Source organism: Balaenoptera borealis (genome assembly GCF_965194805.1).
Source record: "Balaenoptera borealis genome assembly, chromosome: 11".
Lineage (NCBI taxonomy): Eukaryota > Metazoa > Chordata > Mammalia > Artiodactyla > Balaenopteridae > Balaenoptera > Balaenoptera borealis.
The window spans coordinates 36989175-37010258 of NC_138868.1; the positions used below are offsets into that span (position 1 = coordinate 36989175).

General features: G+C 35.2%; 1 protein-coding gene across 6 annotated transcripts in view; it reads right to left on the minus strand.

Moving 5' to 3' along the window:
- PRMT3 (protein arginine methyltransferase 3) overlaps positions 1-21084 on the minus strand; it is a 179166-nt gene that overhangs the window by 50966 nt on the left and 107116 nt on the right. For 2 of the 6 annotated variants that reach the window (XM_082342441.1, XM_082342440.1), the window contains exons 14-15: positions 8438-8488; positions 8154-8241 (exon numbers count right to left, since the gene is read on the minus strand). In XM_082342441.1, the coding sequence (XP_082198567.1) occupies positions 8154-8241; positions 8438-8488 (139 nt within the window). The other 4 variants (XM_082342443.1, XM_082342445.1, XM_082342444.1 and 1 more) reach the window with 4 other exon arrangements.

Consider the following 21084-nt stretch of genomic DNA (forward strand, 5'->3'; position numbering starts at 1 on the left):
CATGGCCAAAAATAAATAAATAAATAAATTTATTTAAAAAAAAAGTTATAACATTGTCTTATAAGCTGATGCTGTAATTTTCATGTCTTAAAATGAAATACCAGTAAAATAACTATTTCTGTAATAACCTTAATTTCAAAATGGGGGTGCAAACAGCACTTATTTAAGTTAATTAAATAGCACGAAGGGTCACAGTAATAAATACATAGTTCACACTGCTGCACTCACTTCAATTGTTCAAGCCTGACCAAAGTGCCAAGGCAGTGGCTATAATACCAGAATATATCAGAGTAATTAATCAGTGTCAAATAGATATAAAATGACTGATGCTGTTAAGTGTGTATACTGTGGTGAGAGCTGCAAAGGACACTCTCTATGGAACCGAGCTATATCGCTTTGTTTTTATCACTGGCAGACGGCTATTAGTATACTACAAAGCAGCGCTGCAGTTCAATCAAGAACAAAATTGATTTCATTTCAATTCTGTCCTAGTTGTTTTTTAAAATGAGCTTCTTCCAGAGCAATAAAATTTCATTTCCCCACAAGGGAGATAAATAAAAAATCATTATTATCACTATTAAAGCTTAGAGTTAAAAAGTGAAAGAAAAAAAAAAAAGAAATGGATTCTCCATCACATAAGACCTGACTAATAATATATAGAGAAAGAGAACTAAACAGCCTGATTTTAATAATATTTTTCAAAGCCAAATCACAAGAAAAAGATCTGAAGTTTTAAAATAAATACTGCCACATAAGTTTTTACAATAAAATTGTACATTATTTTTAAAGGAAAAGAAAAAAAAAAAAAAACCCTGAATTTAAAGTAACTGTTCTTTAAACCCTCTAAAAGTATTCATCCTGGAAGTCTGGTCTCTAACTCCCACAGTGCAAGAAGTTCTCAAATGTTGTAGAGTACTTCTTTTGGAACTATTGTTAGAACTAGGCTGTGAAAATAACAACAAAAGCCCAAAACGAAACAAAAACGAACTAGGCTCATTATTTTATAGTTCCCTTGTGCTTTTGGCCAAATGTAAAATTCTTAGTCTGAGAAATTCCCTATTCACACTGTCTTTTCTTGCTTTCCAAAAATCCAGTCTACCCCCAACGGTAGATTTACCATTCTGAAAAAAATATTTATCATTACTGAAGATATTAACACACACACACACACACACACACACACACACACACACACACACACACACTAGGCAAAATAACTGTACAGCTATGTATACAATATTTTGTTAAAAAAATCTTGTCATATTACTTTCTGGACAGTAAAATAAGCAGTACATACACAGCAAATTGTCCTGATTAGACTCTTGGCTTTATTTAATTTTATCTAAAAATTTTATGCCATACAGAGTCAAAAACTACTTTTTAACTCAACAGAGAACTCTCTTCAGCCATGCCGAAACTTCTGAGAACATCAGAGCTGACAAAATGGGGCAACCAAATACAGCAGCTAGATAAATGCCCTTGGCATGTGTCACCCACAGTGATGAGAGGAAATTAATTTCACTGACAACGCATATTACTGTACTTATTCATTCGTTCAGCAGGATATTTCTAATATGCCAAATACTACATCAGATAAAAAAGAAGTGATAGAGGCAAATTAACTCATCTTCTATTAGAACCCTTTACCACAGCACACTGGTATGTTCTAACACAGATGTATGCATGAATTGATCTGGGAGAAAAAAGAACAGAGCAGTTAACCTTCTAAGGACAATGAGGAAAGATTTACAGAAATAAGCTGGGTCATAAAGGGAAAAGTGGAATTCATCAAGTGCAAGAGGTCAAAACAATTTCCTAGGTAGAAGAATATCCTAGACAAAAGCAAGGAAGAAAAGACAGGAAAGTTAGCTAAAAAATGAGCAGTAGAGCTGGAGCATATGATGGGCTTATGTGTGGTTGTGACAGGGTGGGGTTGGAAATGATGAAAAATGGTCAGACTGTAAAGGGCCCAGGTAAGGAATCTCGATTTTATCCTGGATATCCTGATGGTCCAGTGTGGGTTTTTAAAAAATTAACTTTATTAAGGTGTAATTTATATACAATAGAACTGTAACATGTAAAATGTGCAGTTCAATGAGTTTTAGTAATATCTCACTCTCATAAACTTTTGCCTACCTCAAGTCTCAAGATTCTCTCCTATGTTATCGTCTAGAAGTTTTACAGTTTCAAGCTTTTATATTTAGGTCTACCAACCATTTAAAGTTGGTTTTTATATATTTGGTGTCAGATAAAAACTGAGATTCATTATTTTCCTTTATGAATATTCAGTCATTCTAACACCATTTTTTGAAAAGACTATCCTTTTCCCATTGAATTTACATTGGCCCTTTGGAAAAATTTAATTGACTATACAAAACTGCGACTCTGGATTTCCTATTGTTATATTAATCTATGTATCTACTTTTTATATGCCAATATTATACTGTATTGGTTAATGTAATTTTTAAGTAAGTTTAGAATTCACATAGTATAAGAATTCCAATACGGTTCTTAAAATTGTTTGGCTACTCTAGGTCTTCTGTATTTGCATATAAATTTTAGAATCAGCCTATCAATTTCTACCTTGCTAAAGTCACTTACTAGTTCTGTAGTTTTTTTGGTCGATTTCTTAGAACTTTCTATGTACACATTACCTATAAATAACAACAGCTTTATTTCTTCCTTTCCAGTGGCTTTTAATTCTTTTTCATTTCTTATTGCACTGGCTAAGACTTCCAATATAAGAGTGTAGGAGTGGTGAGAGTGGACATCCTTGCCTTATCTCAAATTTAGGGAGAAAGCATTTAGTCCTTCTCTATTCAGTATGATGCTAGCTACAGACTGTATGGATGCCATTTGCCAGGCTGAGGAAGTTCTCTTTTATTTCTAGTTTGCTGTACTTGTCATGAATGGATATTGAATTTTGTCAAATGTTTTTTCTGCATCCACTGATATGATCATGTGGCTTTTCTTCTTTAGACTGTTAGCATGGTGGACTGCATTACAAGATTTTAAAATATTGAATTAGCCTTGCATTCCTGGAATAAAACCCACTTGGTCATGGTGTGTTTTCTTCTTATACATGTATGCTGGATTCAATTTGCTACTATTTTGTTGAGGATTTCTACATCTATATTCATGAGGGACACTGGTCTGCAGTTTAATTTTCTTGTACTACCTTTGTCTAATTTTTGGTATCAAGATAATACTGCCCTCATAAAATTAGCTCTCTTCTATTTTCTGGAAGAGACTATGTAGAACTGGTGTTATTTCTCCCTTTAAGTCATTGGGAGAATTTGCAATGAAGCAATCTGTGCCTGGAGATTTGTTTTATGGAAGGCTTTTGAGTCTGGCTGCTGATTTTGTAAATAAAATTTAATTGGAACACAGCCACACCCACTCATTTACCTATGGGTCTGCAGGTCCCCACTGCTGCCACTGTTACTGCTGCCACCACTGTAGGATTACTTGGGGGCTGCAATATGGGAGAAGAGAAGAAACATGGAAAAGAAAAATGGGAATTTCCCCCCACTCTCTCTAAGCATTAGGAGACCCTTTCCCCACTCCTCAAGCTAGAATCAGAGGGCTCCTTTGGGAGCTCTTCCTGTCTGTGCTGAGGCCCTCTTCTGAGCTTCAGGCTGTCTGGAGTACAGGCTAGGGGATACTGAAGGAAAACTAATCACAAATTTACCACCAGTTCAGGGGTACTTCGAATTCTGGTCATCTTCTCCAACTTATCTGCTATTATGTACTTTTCAGAGATCTCAAAGAGCTGTTCCATGCATTCTGGTTTTAAAGCTGCATTCAGTGAGACAGATGGGATGAATGCACTTACATCACTGGGAACCGGAATTACTGTCTTTATATTAATTGTGTTTCCTGTAAACAGCATTTAGTTAGTTCTTGCTTTTATTCAGTTTATTTCTGCCTTTTAATTGGCATGTTTAGACTATTAACATATTTTAAAAGACAACTTTTTTTTTAAAATTTATTTATTTTTATTTATTTATGGCTGTGTTGGGTCTTCGTTGCTGTGCGAGGGCTTTCTCTAGTTGTGGCAAGCAGGGGCCACTCTTCATCACGGTGCGCGGGCCTCTCACTATCGCGGCCTCTCTTGTTGCAGAGCACAGGCTCCAGACGCGCAGGCTCAGTAATTGTGGCTCACAGGCCCAGTTGATCCGCGGCATGTGGGATCTTCCCAAAAGACTTAACTTCTTAAAGCAGGTTTATGTTTACAACAAAACTGAGAGGAAGGTACAGAGGCTTCCCATATCCCCCGGCCCCCACATATGCACAGCCTCCCCCACTATCAACATCACTCATTGGAATGGTACTTTTTTTTTTTTTTTTTAAACCAAGGATGCACCCACATTGATGATACATCATAATCACCAAAATTCTGTAGTTTACCTTAGGGTTCACTCTTGGTGTTACACATTCTACAAGTTTGGACACATGTAAATGACATATATCCATATTATAATATCATAAAGAGTATCTTCACTGCCCTAAAACCCTCTGGGTTCTGCTTATTTGTATCCCCTGCCCCTGGCAACCACTGATCTTTTTATTATCTCCATAGTTTTGCTTTTTCCAGAATGTCATTATCACACATCACACAGTGTATAGCCTTTTCAGATTGGCTTCTTTCACTTAGTAATATGTGTTTAAGATTCCTCCATGTCTTTTCATGGGCTCATAACTCATTTCTTTTTAGCACTGAATGAAATTCCATCATCTGGATGTACAGACCATTCATATTTAATATAATTATCAATATGTTTGAATTTAAGTCTACCATCAGACCTTTTGTTTTCTATTTGTCCATCTGTTTATGTTCCTATCTTCTCTTGAATTGAATAGTCTTTTCAGGATTCTGTTTTATCTCCACTACTAGCTTATTAGCTATATTTTGTGGTTTAATTTAAAAATTTTTAGCTGTTGCTCTGGGGTTTACAATGTACATACTTAATTCATCAGTTCACCATTAAATTGCTTCATCTAAGTGTAAGGACTTTACAATATATTTCCATTTTCTAATTAATTTCTTTTTTTAATCATTGCCATATATTTTGTCTCCATATGTTTTAAAACACACAATGCATTATTATTTTTGCTTTAAATAGTCAATTATCTTTTAAGAAATTAAAAGGTGAGAAACTAAAGGCTTTTCTTTATACTCACACATTTACCATTTCTGGCATTTTCCATTCCTTTGTTTAGAGTGGAATTTTCTAAATATTGAAAATTTTGGTGATATTTTCTTTCCACTTGAAGAGCTTACTTTAATATATTTTGTATTGTTGGTCTGCTCCTCTCTCTATGTTTTCTTTTTCTCTGGTTAAAGTTTTTTTTTTTTTTAAATTATCACTGCATATCAGCAATTTGTTTATGATGTATCTTGGGGTTGTTTTCTTTGTGTTGATCCTTCTTGGAGTTCACTCAATTTCTTGGAGTTCACTCAATATCTTCAATCTGTGAATTATAGTTTTTATCAAATATAAGAAAATTTTATCCATTATGTTTTCTGCCCTTGCTTCTTCCATGGACTTCTACTATTATATTTAAGGTTGAAAGCTGCATATTTTCCCACAGGTTACTGTGGATACATTAATTTTTTAAAAAAAATCTTTTCTCTCCCTCTCTGTGCTTCTTTTTGGATACATTTTATTGCTGTATCTTTACGTTCTCTGATCTTTCCTGCCGTTAACTCCATCAAATGACATTTTCACTTCAGATGTTGTAATTTCCATCTCTAGAAGTCCTATTTGGATTGTAAATATCTTCTCATATTTTCCTATGTTCATATAAAAGTAGTTATAATATGTTTCAACATGCTTGTGTGCTAATTCTATCATTTCTGGGTTTGTTTCTACTGACTGGTATTTCCCTGCATTCCATGTTTGATTGAATGCTGACCATTTTGAATTTTATGTCGTTGAACATCTGATTTTATTGTTCTCCTTTGTTGCTATTAAGGTTACATGCAGTTCAGTTTTTCCTCTTAAGACTTGTTTTTAAGCTTTGTTAAGGACCATCCAGAGTTGCCTTTACTCAAGGGATAGTTTATTCCCGCTACTATGGTCCTTCTGGAATCTCCACTGAATAGAGTCCAGAAAGACGCCCTACTCTAGCTTGTTGAAATTTGAATACCCCACAGCCCTGTGTAAATGCTGGGAAATATTTGGTTCACAACTACTCCAACTGCTTTGCCTGACCTCAGGCATTTCATCCCACATACACACATCTTAGCACTCATCTAAAACTCAAGGGCGTATCTTATGGAGATCTCCAGAGCTCTTTTTCTGACTAGTGTGTACCCTAATACTCTGCCCCAGAGCTTCTGGCTTCTATTCATCAGTACTACCACCAAAGGCTTACTATAGCAGGGTTAAAAAAAAAATTCTTGTAACTGAGGATGACCACATTTTCCTTACTTTGAAATTCCCCTTTCAAACTCTCCGCAGGCTGTGCTATTTTAGGGGAGCCTATTGGCCTTACCATTTAAATATGAGTACACACAATGGCAATGAAAGAAATAGAGAATGTAGATGGTGCCAGAGGGCAACATTAGAATCATAGACCTTCTTCACAGTATTCTGAAAAAGCTGAATCAATTACTCTAAGGATTACTGGGTAAAGAATATTTAGGATTTCAAAATTTCACTAGGCATCAAATAATACTTTGTTGTAATTAGGTAGGAGAAAATTCTAATGCTATCTTAAATCCCCCTCAAGATTAAAACATGAAAGAATTAATATTGCCTTTAGAATTTTAGCATTAAGACAACAAAATGGTTACAGTGAGGAAAAAAAGCAGTATTTTCAATTTTCCCAAAATCAATCCAAATACCAGAGCTAAACAAAAAACAAAACAAAGAAACAGAAATGAGGATGTGTTGGCTTCATCTCAGTTTTGCTGTGCTCTAGCTTTCTAGAGAAAGAGAAAATGACGCCATCAAGGTTTTATTTCCATAGCACTGCAACCTCAAAGTGAAAAAATGACAAGGTGCTGCTTTACTCTAACAGTGTTTATTTGCATCTACTAAATTCCTTTATGCCTCAACAGTGAAATCAAAACCACATTAGAATTTTATGAAATATTTTAAACACAAAGAGAATGATTTAATGACCTCTACTCAGCTTTGTCAAATCTTAACATTCTGCCACAGTTCCTTCAGTTTTGAAAAGAAATAGTTCAGATACATGGCACTAAACCCCCTTTGTAGCCTTCCCTGATCCTACTTCCATCCTTCCCTAAAGGGAACCACTATCATGAATTCAGTGGTTACCATTCTTAAGTGTTGCTTCTTACTTTTACTATGTGTGTGTATACATACAGCTGTTTTACATGTTTTTAAACTTCATATAAATCATATATTGTAGGAATCATTCTGCAAATTTTTGCTCAGTGTTGCTTTTGAGAGACACAGAAAAAATTTGATGTTGAATATCTTTACAATGAAGTCTGTTCTACATTCAGTTTTCCTACAGTCAGAAGGCTTTCAGTGAATGGGACAAGAAGACTTATACGTAATAAGCAGTTAAAAAAAAAATTCCTAATCAAATTCTAACTTTTGGAGTTAAATGTGTAGGTATGTAAGAACTGTAGGTGCTCGTGTAAGTGAACAATCAATGAGATGAATGTAGAATTGGATCAGTCTTCAAACACTATGTAAGATTTGAGGAGGTGCACACAGTGGAGAGCATTCTAGACAAAAATATATTTTGAATATAATAACTACTGAATGACATTGTCTTTAATTTATACTTTACTTCTATTGGTGATATTTCTCTTTAGTCACTTGGGAAATGAGAACATTTTCTTTTATTTATATTTGCTACTTAACACGTATTAGCTATTGCTTAAAGAAAAATTTTCTGATTTTGTGGTACTCAAAATAAGAGCTACATAATGTCACATATATTTTAACTGGCAGAAATTAAATTTAAATAAAAGTTTTCTTTAACTTACTTCTTTAATGAAACGATATGCCACCTAAAATTTATATACATGGTAAACTCTAAGAACAACTTATCTTAGTATGTCATATTGCTTCAAATACAGTGGGCATAGAAAAAGTGGTTGTAGAATGAATGAATATTGTTTACTTCAGAATGGATAAGACATTTCCCCCCTTCTTCTTTCTTACCTGCTTTAACTGAAAATGGCTTTTCCAATAGGAATATTGTTTGCTTCCAGTGTGTTTTGGTACTCTGGGGGCCCGTAGAGAACACGACCTGCATTGGTAGAGTTCAAAAGTACCTGATGAAGTACAAGATTTTTAATATCATGGTGCATTAATCTACTACACCAAATACAAGCTCCAACTGCTTACAACAGCAAAATGCTTATGATCAAACACCTCGGGGCACAAAAATAAAATACAATGTATTTCACATAATTAATTCTTATGACACAACTCGAGATACTTACCTTGTTGTGGCAATTCTTCTCAAAATATATATCGAAGTAGCCAGCAAATGCCTGTTTAAAAACAAAGGAATATAAATAATTATTAAACTAATTACATAACAATTGACTATACAGTCTTAAGCCATGGCAAATAAGAAACCATTTCCAATATCAGACACTCTTAAACTTATGGCAGGTCACTATTTTTCCTGGAAAACATGATATTAGTAAAAATAAAGTAATATAATTTGGCTTTTCCCCACAGAAACAACATAATAATAAGGGTAACAAGGCTAATCAAATACTCAGTATATGTTAAATTAGAGAAATGACCGTGGTGGACCACTGAAAGGTGAGAATCTACATGGAGAGAGGCTCATGCGGCCCCTCGCCCATCCAGACTCTTCCACTGAGATGCTGCCATGTGAGTCAAGCCTCCACACAACTGCAGCAGCATGAAAAACCCTAGGAGCAGAACTAGTATGTAAGTCCAGTCCAGACTGCAGAAACACAGACAAGTAAACCTACATGATTTTTTACTTCAAGGCGCTAAGTTTTGGAGTGGTTTGCTAACATAGCACTAAATAACTAAAACATACTCTTTTATATGAAGCCAGCTCATTTAATTTCTTCTCATCTTGTTCATCCAATTTTAAAGCAAAGTACTATGATTATTTTTGTGATGAGATAAATGAAATTTTAAAATATTATGTATTTTTTTCCTGAAAACAAAAACAAGACTATTCAAATTAAACGTATGTGTAGGCAAATACCCAAAGAAGAAACTCCAACGTAACTCTCAGGTTTACTCTAACAGTTTACAAAAAGGCCTCTAGAAGAAATTAACATGTTCAAACAAATAAATAATTTTCACTTATTTTTGTTTAAAATTTAAATGATACCATTCCTTTTTCTTTCACTAGTGGGACAGGCTTGACTTAATCTATTTTAAAACTGGCATTAAATAAAGCTTATAAAGTCTTAAAAACTGGAAACTGATTACTGAAAAATCACTATAAAGCTAATTACTGTACTTTCCTGCTTTTGTTAAGAATGTGGAGTTTTATTGATCCGTAAGGTCAATGTGGATTGGGCCCAAACCAAATTCAATATTTAACCTTGAGGTTCATTATACTTTAGATACCAAGAGAGAATCAAAATACTATATAATTCTGTCAAACTGAAAAACCTGTATAAGTCTCAGACCAATCCCTAAACTGTGTATGTGCAGGAGAGACCCAAAACAGTATAGCAAACTCTTAGAGAATGGAAATGAGATGTGAACCACTGTCTGCCAAGACACTGTTGACAGAACTTATATTTTGACTTCGGATGGACTGCCTGTTAACAACAAACATCAACACTGTCCACATGATTATAACCCAACTAAGAGTCCACAATATCCAGGATACAATACAATATTACTCAACATACAAAGTCCAGGAAAATGTAACCAACTTTCAAGAGAAAAGACAATCAACAGATGCCAGTGCTGAGATGACCCAGATGCTGGTACTATTAGACAAAGACTTAAAGCAAATAACTATGCTGGTATAAGTTAATAGCAATGATGTAAAAGAAACACACTGAAATGAATCAAAAGATAGGAATTCTCAGTACAGAAATAGAAACTATGAAAAGAGAACCAAATGGAAATTTCAGAACTGAAAAACACTATAACTGGAACAAAAAACTTCCTGGGCTGAATTGCTGAATTGCAGAATGGAGATGATAGAGGGGGACAAGGTCAGTGAATCTGAAGTTAGATCAACAGAAATTATCTAATTTTAAAAAACAAGGGGAAAAGATTGAAATAAAATGCCCAGAGCCTCAGGGACCTGTGGAGCTAACATACACTTAATAGGAGGTCCAGATGGAAAAGAAAAAGATATTGGAACAAAACAAACAAAAACAAACAAAAAAACCTTTCAAAATTCTATATCCAGGAAAAACATCCTTTAGGAATGAAGATAAAATAAATGAATTTTCAAGTGAAGGAATATTAAAAGAATCCATTGCCAACAGGCTTTTTAGAAGACATTTTAAAGGAAGTTCTTCAGGCTGATGGGCAATAATACTGGAAGGAAACCTGAAACATCAAAAATGAGAGAAGAACGATAAATAGTTGGGTAAATATAAAACACTATGTTTCCCCTCTGAATTCCTTTAAGATACCTATGGTTTTTTAATGCAAAAATTATAACATCATCTGGTGGGGTTTTCAATGTATGCACATGTATGCACAAAGATCAGTGCAGGGGGTGGAGGGGTAGGAGGGAGGAAGAATGAAATCCCACCAGTATATACAAGTGTTTATAAAATCTGGAAATAAAGAAGGTTTATTTTTAAGTATCATACGCAAGGCAGAAACTTAATAAAGAAAAATTTAAATTTTAGTAACAAAATTGAAAGATGAATAACAGATCTGAGAGTATTTACAATATAGGTAACAAAGGGTCACTGTCCTTTGTACATTAAGCTACTACAAATTAATAAGAAAGCAATACGTCAAAAGAAACTAACAAAAGAAAAGCAGGAAATTTACAAAAGAAAAATCAAATGATTAATAAACATGTTAAAGAAACTGTTTCACCTACTTAGAAAAAAATAAGTAAATTAAGACAACATGATACAATTTTCCTTGATCATGTTGAGGAAAGGATTTTTTAAATGATAATATCTACAATTAGTGGGGAAAGGAGCATTCATGCTGGGAAAGTAAACTGAAATAACCTTTCGAGGGGAATTAAGTAATACGTATTAAAAGATAAAACATCTGTATTAAAAAGAAGTCAGACACAAAATAGTACACACGATGTGATTCAATTTATACACAGGAAATTCAAAGATAGCAAAACTAATTTAGTGTTACAAATCAGAATAGTAGTTATCCTTGCAATACGGGTAGAAACTGGAAGGGGTTACATGATAGGCTCCTGGGTTGCTGGTAATACTCTGTTTCTTAAGTTGAATGCTGGGTATATGGCGGGGTAATCACTTTGTGCAATTTTACCAAACTATACTTACGATTAGTGCACTTTTCTGTTTTCATGCACACAACTAAGATTTCATATAATGTACATACTCATTGATCCAGTAATTAAAAACTTCCAAAAATTAAGTATGTTTGCAAAGATTTAAACATGTCAATTTTAGCCCACATTTTCAACAACAGGTGGTCAGTTAATAAAGCATAAAATCTACAAATAATAGAATACCATTTGGCCATCAAAAGTAATCCTGTAGACAAATATTTACTGATTTTGAAAAATAGTTGTGATATACTATTAGGTGAAAAGAATAATATATATTTATTATGGGCACTTATTCTGTGTTACACAAATGTGAATATATACATCTATGTGGAAAGATTTCACCAAGCTATTGAAAGTGGATGATAGATTTGGAATATTCATATTCTTTATGCTTATCTATAATTTACATTTCCCATAAATATGAACAACTTCTGTGATAATAAGTTATTTTTAATAATACTTGAGTTAAATAATCTATAGTATTGCATAGAGAGGCATTCAATTCAACTATTACCTTTGTACATTTCCCTTAATGACTCAAAAATCACTCATCTCTGCACCCCAAGGGTTAGGGCAGTGTCTAATATATAGTAGGAACTAAATGAATTTGAAGAAAAAGAATGACAAGTTTTCCCCAACTAGTAATTCTACAAAAAGAACATTTTCAATAACTATTTTTCTTCTCAAAGAAGAGATTAGCAAAAGCAAATTAAGGGAAAGTAGTAGGTAGAGGAGAAAAGGTGTAAACAGAATAGTAACAGTAATAAAAACTATTGAAACTATATGAAAACATTAAGAAGATTTTTAAAGATTTTAGTAAGTGGGTTTCATGGGGAGACAGTTACCTTATAACTATTCTTTAAGTTATACATACGTTTTTATGTATTCCTTATACTCTATGTTACCAAAAAAGAAAGTGGAGGGGAAAAAAAACCCTAGTTAGCTAATAAAACCTTTTGTGAAAACAACAAATTTGGGTTTAAAAAAAGCTCTTACAACATTATCAGAAAATGTGACCTGAGTCTGAAATATATATAAAATACACTAAGTGATATGTCATATATTTAACTCTGATAAAAAACAGACTGGTAATGTTAATATAGTAGAACACTGCAGAATTATAATTATAGAATATAGGTCTTAACAAAGAGAAGAAGCTGATACACAAGTTTACAACAAAATTAAAAAAATAAAAAGATTTGAGAATACAAAGATATAGAACTGTCTTCCAATCCCCAAATCCAACTATCTATGAAATTTAGTTAAAAATCAAAAAAGAAATTAACCCTTGCCCAGATACCCAAAACTACAGTGAAATATTGAGTAGTTTGGGGGTAACCAAAAAACAGTTTATAAGCCTGAAGACAAATAAATAAAATAAGAAAGAAAAATAAAAATGAAAGACAGCTATTTTATAGTTCCCTCTGAAGTGCATTACAGTATATCCAACTCCTCATGCAGATTTACCCTCCTAATGATGTTTGGTTGAAGGTAGTATTAAAATCAGTTCCATAGCAAACATTAATCAGAAGCATGAGGAGAAGTCAGAAAGAAATTCACCTGGGATTTAAAATTACACGCAGATAATGTACTCATCAGAGAGGCAGCATTCACTTAACTGAGAAAGTGGAAGAGGCTTGCTCTGAAAAACCAAAGGGATTTTCTGGTTTTAAAATGGTATTTACTCTCAAACACAAGCAAGGCCTAAAATGCCACGTTAGGGAAAGGGCTTCCTTTTTTTTTTCCCCCCTGTATAAATGATCCTTGATAATTAAAATAGATATTAGAAAAAAAGAGGAAAAAACCTTAAACTTGAAACATAGTCATATAAACTAGTGGAACTATGATCAGTGTTTTTATTTCTGCAAGGCCATTATAAACAATCAAATATGTCAGCTGATTTGGGGACAAAACTATTCATTTTGCTGCAGAATATAAACATACAACTATTTTTCAATTATAGTTTCACCTCCTTGTTACCATCACTTTGACAGGCTATCTCTAGGTGTTTTAAATGTTAATTTCAATAAACTTACACTCTGTCTGTGGAAGTCATTCAAATACAAGAATAAACAACCACCACAGGAAATTGAAAATGATGACTAATAGGCAATGGTAATGAATAACTGCAGCACAACTTGACATGTGCTTGAAAAAGATCAGATAGGTTTGAAGGCCTGACCACAGAATAAATGTCCCTTTTGTTCCATACATATCTCTAGTCAGGGGCAAAGGGAATGCTAAGGAGAAAAATAAGCATTGAAATCAGTTATCTATAGGAGCTGGGTTAATCTGCAAAGGCAAGGTCACAATGAAACAAATAAAATTTCACTGACTTAAACCACACACCACAGTCAGAAAAATTTTAGTTATAAAAGTCACTTAGACTTAGAGAAAGAATGAGTGGTAATTACGAACAACAGTGATGATGACAGAAGGAAACAGAGTGAAAGAAAAATATACAGTAAATTTCTGGGACAGTTTGATCACGCTTGTAATTTGGTGAGAATCTTCCATAATTACTTTGAAGTACACAGGAAAATAATACAGACATGTAGCTTTATTGTGCATCTTAAATATTCTTAAGTATTAGAACAGAGTTTCACAATGAGCTGTTTGTTTCTGCTTTGTGGATTTCACAAAAAGGAAAAACATAACTCACAGCATTTGTAAATTGAATCATTTGAAAATCTGTTTTAAGCCACTTTTTGCTTTTTCATCCCATACATACAAAGGTAGATGCAGTTCGTTTTATACATGCTCATTTGAAGAACAATGACATGGAATAAAAACGAATTACTTTCTCATGTATTTTGGTGTGATGAGTACTTCTTTAAAGCAGACATATTATGTGTGTATGTAACAGGATGGCAGCCAATGAAATAAGATCAGACTACACCTTATGATGAAGAAGGAAATTAAAAATTATCATTATCACTATCACCTGCAGGGAGTAATTTATCATTTCTGTTCTTCATTGGTATCATGTTCCAACAGCGTGTGGTTACAGCAGATACAATTAGGCAGCTGGCCACAGAAGTAGGAGGATAATGTGCTTTTGATGGAGTTTATCCAAGCATGGAGATAGAGTGCTTGTAATCCATGCAGCAGAATCACTATAACAAAAATACAATTCATTTTTTGTTGGAGTATTTCTTTCAAAATCTTAGTATGGAATTCAAAAGCTAATTGACGATGAGTCTGAAGCAAGTAAAGAAAGAGTAAGAAGATACTGCATAAAAAAGATTATACGTTTTAACCTTACATCATTGTCTATAAATCAACCAGATGAAGATACAAATACAGGCCATACAAAGCTGCTGCATAAAGAGCATGAACTCTGATGGTGATAACAGGTATTTAAACTAAGAAGACATAATCAACAAAAATGAAAATTACATATTATGATATTCTCCCAATGTTAACAATAGCTTAAATTATAGACTCTTCCCTCTTCAATTAATTTTCTATTTTATCCCAAGAGGAAATTTGCATCTTTTCTTTCTTTCCTGATTCCTCTAGGGAACAATACACGTTAAGTGCCATATACTTCTCAAGGGATATTGCCAAACTGAGTAGTGTTTAGAAATAGATCAAGCAATATGGAAAGCATCAAAACAGACCACAGGTCACAGAATATTTTTAAAAGGTACTTTTGCTGAAAAACTCAACGTAACTAATTTTTGATCTACTTAAAATATTCCCAAATTATAACTGAAATTCCTTTAAAATTTACTTGTATTTCTCCCTTGTAATTTCAAAATTGCTCAAAATTGCTTATGAAAGTGGTTTTACGGAGCAGAAGAGATCACCCCTTCAGAACCTAAAACGTAAATACTTTAATTCTGACGTTCCTTAGATTGATACCTTACGTGGCCTAACTCCTTTACATTTCTTCCTAGCTATAAACACAAGATATTATTATTTTATACATTCAATATTCACTGAGATTTACCAATATTTTCACTTAAAAAAACCTTTTAATGTGTAATGGACATGCAGAAAAGTACACAGAAGTGCACACCATGGTGAATTTTCAAACAGAATACAGCTATGAGACCCACACTCAGATCAAGAACCAAAACACCCCAGCACCCAGCAGTCCCCCTAGGCACCTAGCCAACCCTAGGCACCCCCACAGGGTAACTACTACCCTGATTTTTTCCCCCAGCTTTATTGAGATATAATTGACATATAACAATGTGTAACGTAAGGTGTGCCATGTGTTGATTTAAGGCACTAATACATTGCAAAACGATTACCGCCATAGCATTAGCTAAACCCCCATCATATCACATTTTTTTTGTGTGTGATGAGAACATTTAAAATCTAGTCTCTTGGCAACCTTCAAGTATATAATATAGTACTATTAACTATAATCACCATGATGTACATTGGATCTCCAGAACTTATTCAAGTTATAACTAGAAGTTTGTACCCTTGACCAACATTTCCCCATTTCTCCCATCCCACACTCCCTCGTAACTACCATTCTGATCTCTGTTTCTGAGTCTGGTCTTTTTATTTAGGTTCTATGTACAAGTGGTATCAAACAATATTTGTTTTCTTCTGACATTTCACTTAGCATAATACCCTCAAGGTCCATCCATGTTGTGGTAAATGGCAAGATTTCCTTCTTTTTACAGCGGAATAATATTCCATATATGTGTGCGTGTGTGTGTGTGTGTATATATATATGTATATGGTATATCTTCTTTGTCTATTCCACTGATGGACACTTAGGTTATTTCCAAATCTTTACTATCATAAATAATGCTGCAATGACCATGGGAGTGCAGATACCTCTTCAAGATCCTGTTTTCATTTCCTTTGGATATATACCTAGAAGTGGGATTGCTGGATCATATGGTAGTTCTATTTTTAATTTTTTCAGGAACTTCCATACTGTTTTCTATAGTAGCTGCAACAATTTACATTCCCACCGAAAGTGCACAAGGCTTCCCTTTTCTCCACATCCTCGCCAACACTTATCTCACTAACTGCCCTGATTTCTAAAACAGATTCATTTTCCCTATGATGCACTTCAACATATATCGTGTAGTCTTTTGTGTCTGGCTAATTTTCTTTATTATTGTTTTTGAGATTCACTTATACTATTGCATATTACCTACGCTGTTATATGGCTCTAAGACATATGTGACTATACAGTTTATTTATCCAATCTACTGTTGACAGGTATTGAGTAGTTTTAAGTTGACACTTTTATGAACTTTTTTTATAATGTTTTTCGGTGGACATAAGTACTCAATGCTATTGGGTATATACCTAGGAGTGAAACTATTGCTATGTGCATATATATGTGTATATATAACTTTTCTTAATCTTTATTGCTTCCTTTATCTCTGGCCTTCCATCAGAGATCGTTTTTGTTTGCCTATATACCCTTCAGAAATCAGTTTCCTGGGGCAAATTCTTTCTCTATTTTTTTTTTTTTTTTTTTTTTTTGCCTGCGCCATGTGGGATCTTAGTTCCTCGACCAGGGATCTAACCCATGCCCCCTGCAGTGGAAGCGTGGAGTCTTAACCACTGGACCACCAGGCAAGTCCCTCTTTCTCTTTTTATTTGTTCACCTGAAATATCTATTTCAGCTTCATTCTTTTTTTTTTTTTTAACTTTTTTTGGGGTTTATTTATTTATTTATTTATTTATGGCTGTATTGGGTCTTCGTTTCTGTGCTAGGGCTTTTTCCAGTTGTGGCAAGCGGGGGCCACTCTTCATCGCGGTGCACAGGTCTCTCACCATCGCGGCCTCTCTTGTTGCGGAGCACAGGCTCCAGACACGCAGGCTCAGTAACTGTGGCTCACGGGCCTAGTTGCTCCGCGGCATGTGGGATCTTCCCAGACCAGGGCTCGAACCTGTGTCCCCTGCATTGGCAGGCAGATTCTCAACCACTGCGCCACCAGGGAAGCCCCTCAGCTTCATTCTTAAAAGTTACTTTAGTTGGGTAAAATTCAAAGTTGGCAGTTACTTTCTTTCAGCACAGTGAGGATATCATTTTCTAAAAAATATTTATTTATTTACTTGGTTGCACTGGGTGTTAGTTGCAGCAGGCGGGCTCCTTAGTTGCAGCAGGCAGGCTTCTTAGTTGTGGCATGCATGTGGGATCTAGTTCCCTGACCAGGGATCGAACCTGGGCCCCCTGCACTGGGAGTGCGGAGTCCTATCCACTGCTCCACCAGGGAAGTCCCAGTGAGGATATCATCATTGAATTATCTTCTGTCTTTCCAATTCACTGTTCCTGCTGAGAAATCATCTATTTACTGCTCCTTTGAAGGTAATCCCAATGCTCTACTTACAGCCCCACTGAGGCTTTTAAAATGTTCTCTTTGGTTTCTGTAGTCTTAGTAGGATGTATCTAGGTGTGGATTTATTCCCCTCTTTTCAACTGAAATACAATTCACATACCATAAAAATTTCCCCAGTTAAATAAACGGTATAATTCTATCAATCAATCAATCTATCTATCTATCTATCTATCTATCTATCTATCTATCTATCTATCTATTTATGGCTGCACTGGATCTTCGTTGCTGTGCGTGGGCTTTCTCTAGTTGCGGGGAGCGGGGGCTACTCTTCGTTGCAGTGCACGGGCTTCTCATTGCAGTGGCTTCTCGTTGCAGAGCACGGGCTCTAGGCGCGCGGGTTTCAATAGCTGTGGCACATGGGCTCAGTAGTTGTAGCACATGGGCTTAGTTGCTCCGCGGCATGTGGGATCTTCCCGGAGCAGGGCTCAAACCCGTGTCCCCTGCATTGGCAGGAGGATTCTTAACCACTGCGCCATCAGGAAGTCCCTCAATTTTTAAAAAAGTATATTTGGAGTTGTGCAACCATCACCACAATCTAATTTTAGAACATTTTTTATCAACCCCAAAAGAAACCCTATATCCATACTCCTTGTCTTATCCGCTGTCTACAGATTTGCCTATTCTGAACATTTCATATAAATGGAATCATAGAAATAGAATATCATATAAATGGAATTCTTTTGTAGTTGGCCTCTTTCGCTTGTATAATGTTTTCAAGACTCATCACTTCAGGGTTCATACATTCTGTAGCAAGTATGAGTACTTCACTCTGTTTTATAACCAGATAATATTTCATTGTGTGGCTATGCCACATTTTGTTTATTCATTCTTCAGGTGATGGACATCTGGATTGCTTTCACTTTTTAGCTTTTATAAATAACGCTGCTATGAACATTCATGAACAAGTGTTTGTGTGGATATACGTTTTCATTTCTCCTGGGTATATACCTAGAAATGTAAAATATCCATCCATTCCTATTCAAGTTATGTTGTACTTCTTAAATTGTAGCTCACTGTCTTTCGTCTGTTTTGGGAAATTCTCAGCCATTATCTCTTCAAATAGTTTGAAATATTCTCATCTCCTTTCCCCTTTGGGACTCCCATTTAAACATATATTAGACCATTTCTTGTATCTTCTATATCTCCTGCCCTTCACAATGCTGCATTGTGGCATCCCTCTGTGCTTCCTTCTGGATATTTCCTTCTGACATAAAATCCAGTTCAATAATCCTCTCTACACTAGTGATTTAATATTTACTGTTAAACTCATCTTTAGTTCAGTTTTAGAATATCTGTTCGGTTCTTTTTCAAATCTGTTATATTATTATTTCTTAAGTATTTCCAACTATTTGTTTGACATCTGCAATTTCTTTTGTTCTTGAACTTAGTAAGCATAGTTATTTTAAAGCCCATATCTATACATCTAACACCTGGAACACCTGGAGCTCTATTTTTATTTCCTGTTTTAGCTGGTTCTTGATTGATGTTGTTTTGTGTCCTTGTGTGACTAATTACCTTTGATTATGTTCTGAACATTACATATGAAAAACTGCAGAAATAATTTCAGACCTATAAAAATACTCTTCTAGAAAGAATCTTTTTTTCTGCCAGGAACCTGGGGGTACTGGCAAAAGCCAAGTCATCTTAATCTAAAATTGGGGTCTGGGGCTTCCCTGATGGTGCAGTGATTAAGAATCCGCCTGCCAATGCAGGGGACATGGGTTTGATCCCTGATCCAGGAAGATCCCACATGCTGCAGAGCAGCTAAGCCCGTGCGCCACAACTGCTGAGCCTGCGCTCTAGAGCCCGCGTGCCACAACTGCTGAGCCTGCGCTCTAGAGCCCGCGTGCCACAACTACTGAAGCCCGCGCGCTTAGAGCTCATGCTCCACAACAAGAGAAGCCACCGCAATGAGAAGCCCGCGCACCACAACAAAGAGTAGTCCCTGCTCACTGCAACTAAAGAAAGCCCACGTGCAACAACGAAGACCCAACACAGCCAAAAATAAAAATTAAAAAATAAATTTATAAAAACATTAAAATTAAAAAAAATAATAAAAAAATAAAAATGGGGTCTGAGAATTTCCTGGGCCACCCAGATGATTTGAAGCGGGGCTGCAGTCCCTGCAAGGGCTCATTTACCTTTGTTTTACCTTACCCTTGGGTACAGTCTTCCTGGGTCCCGATGCAAAGCACTGGGGAATTTTTAAAGGGCTCCGTTTTTGTATTCCTAACCATGTGAGGCTATCAAAAGGGCTACACAGTCCTTTAGCTGCTTCCTCTGAACTGGTAAATGCCTACAGGGCAAAAGCAGTCCCAAATGCCAGTCTCATTTCTTTGGATTTCCTTCTTTTCTAAGTCTTGGCTTGGTAATGCTTTACTAATTTATCTCTCTGGTACTTTCAAACAGATAATATTTAGTATTTTTTTCAGCTTTTGTAGCTGGTGTCAGTAAAAGGGTAACTCCTTTTACACAGTCCACTGTTACAGAAGGCAGATTCATCACTGCACTGTTGTTGTTGTTTTTCCTATCTAAGGTCCCCCCCGTAACACTCTCCCCCATTCTCTAAACTAGCTCCTTCTTGTTATGTCTCAGTTTAAATGTTACTTTCCCTGGGCAGCCTTCCCTAATCCCACAGAGTAGATTATAATACATCCATTAAATGTCCCTGCATTCCCTGCAATAACATTCACCATATTCATAATGCTTTTTGTTCGATGTCTTTTATTCAATTGTAAACCCCAACAGGCCCTTTAGGGCAATCTCCCTGCAACTGTGTTCACCTCACTACCCTCAATGCCTAAGCACAATGACTGGGCATTCAATCTAAACATTTAGTGAAAACAGCCGTGCAGTTACAAAGGCATGAAATAGCCTGGATGTTCAGGGACTAAACGAAATTAATAAAGATTTGTTAATTGAGTGAACAAATAAAAGAAATGAAGTGATATATTATGCTCAACTCCTACCGACCTTTGGGAAAAGAAAACCATGAGGCTTTACTTCTCTTATTATTTCCTACTTTTTATTCAAAACTCATATTTGATGTCAACTACTCTAGAACATTCCTTGATGTCTGTACCAACATCAGTTAATCACTCCCCACTAATTTACTGCATACAGTATGAGGAAGGCTTTCTGGAAGAAATCCATGCCTAATAAGGTAAAAACCTTAAATATGTGCAAGATTTTCGAGGAAAGTGAGTAAGTAAGAGTGTGCCAGGTCAAGGCTATCTTTTATATATGCCTGTAGTATTTAAATTCTATTATAGAACACCATAGTACAACTATCTATTTATATGTTGGC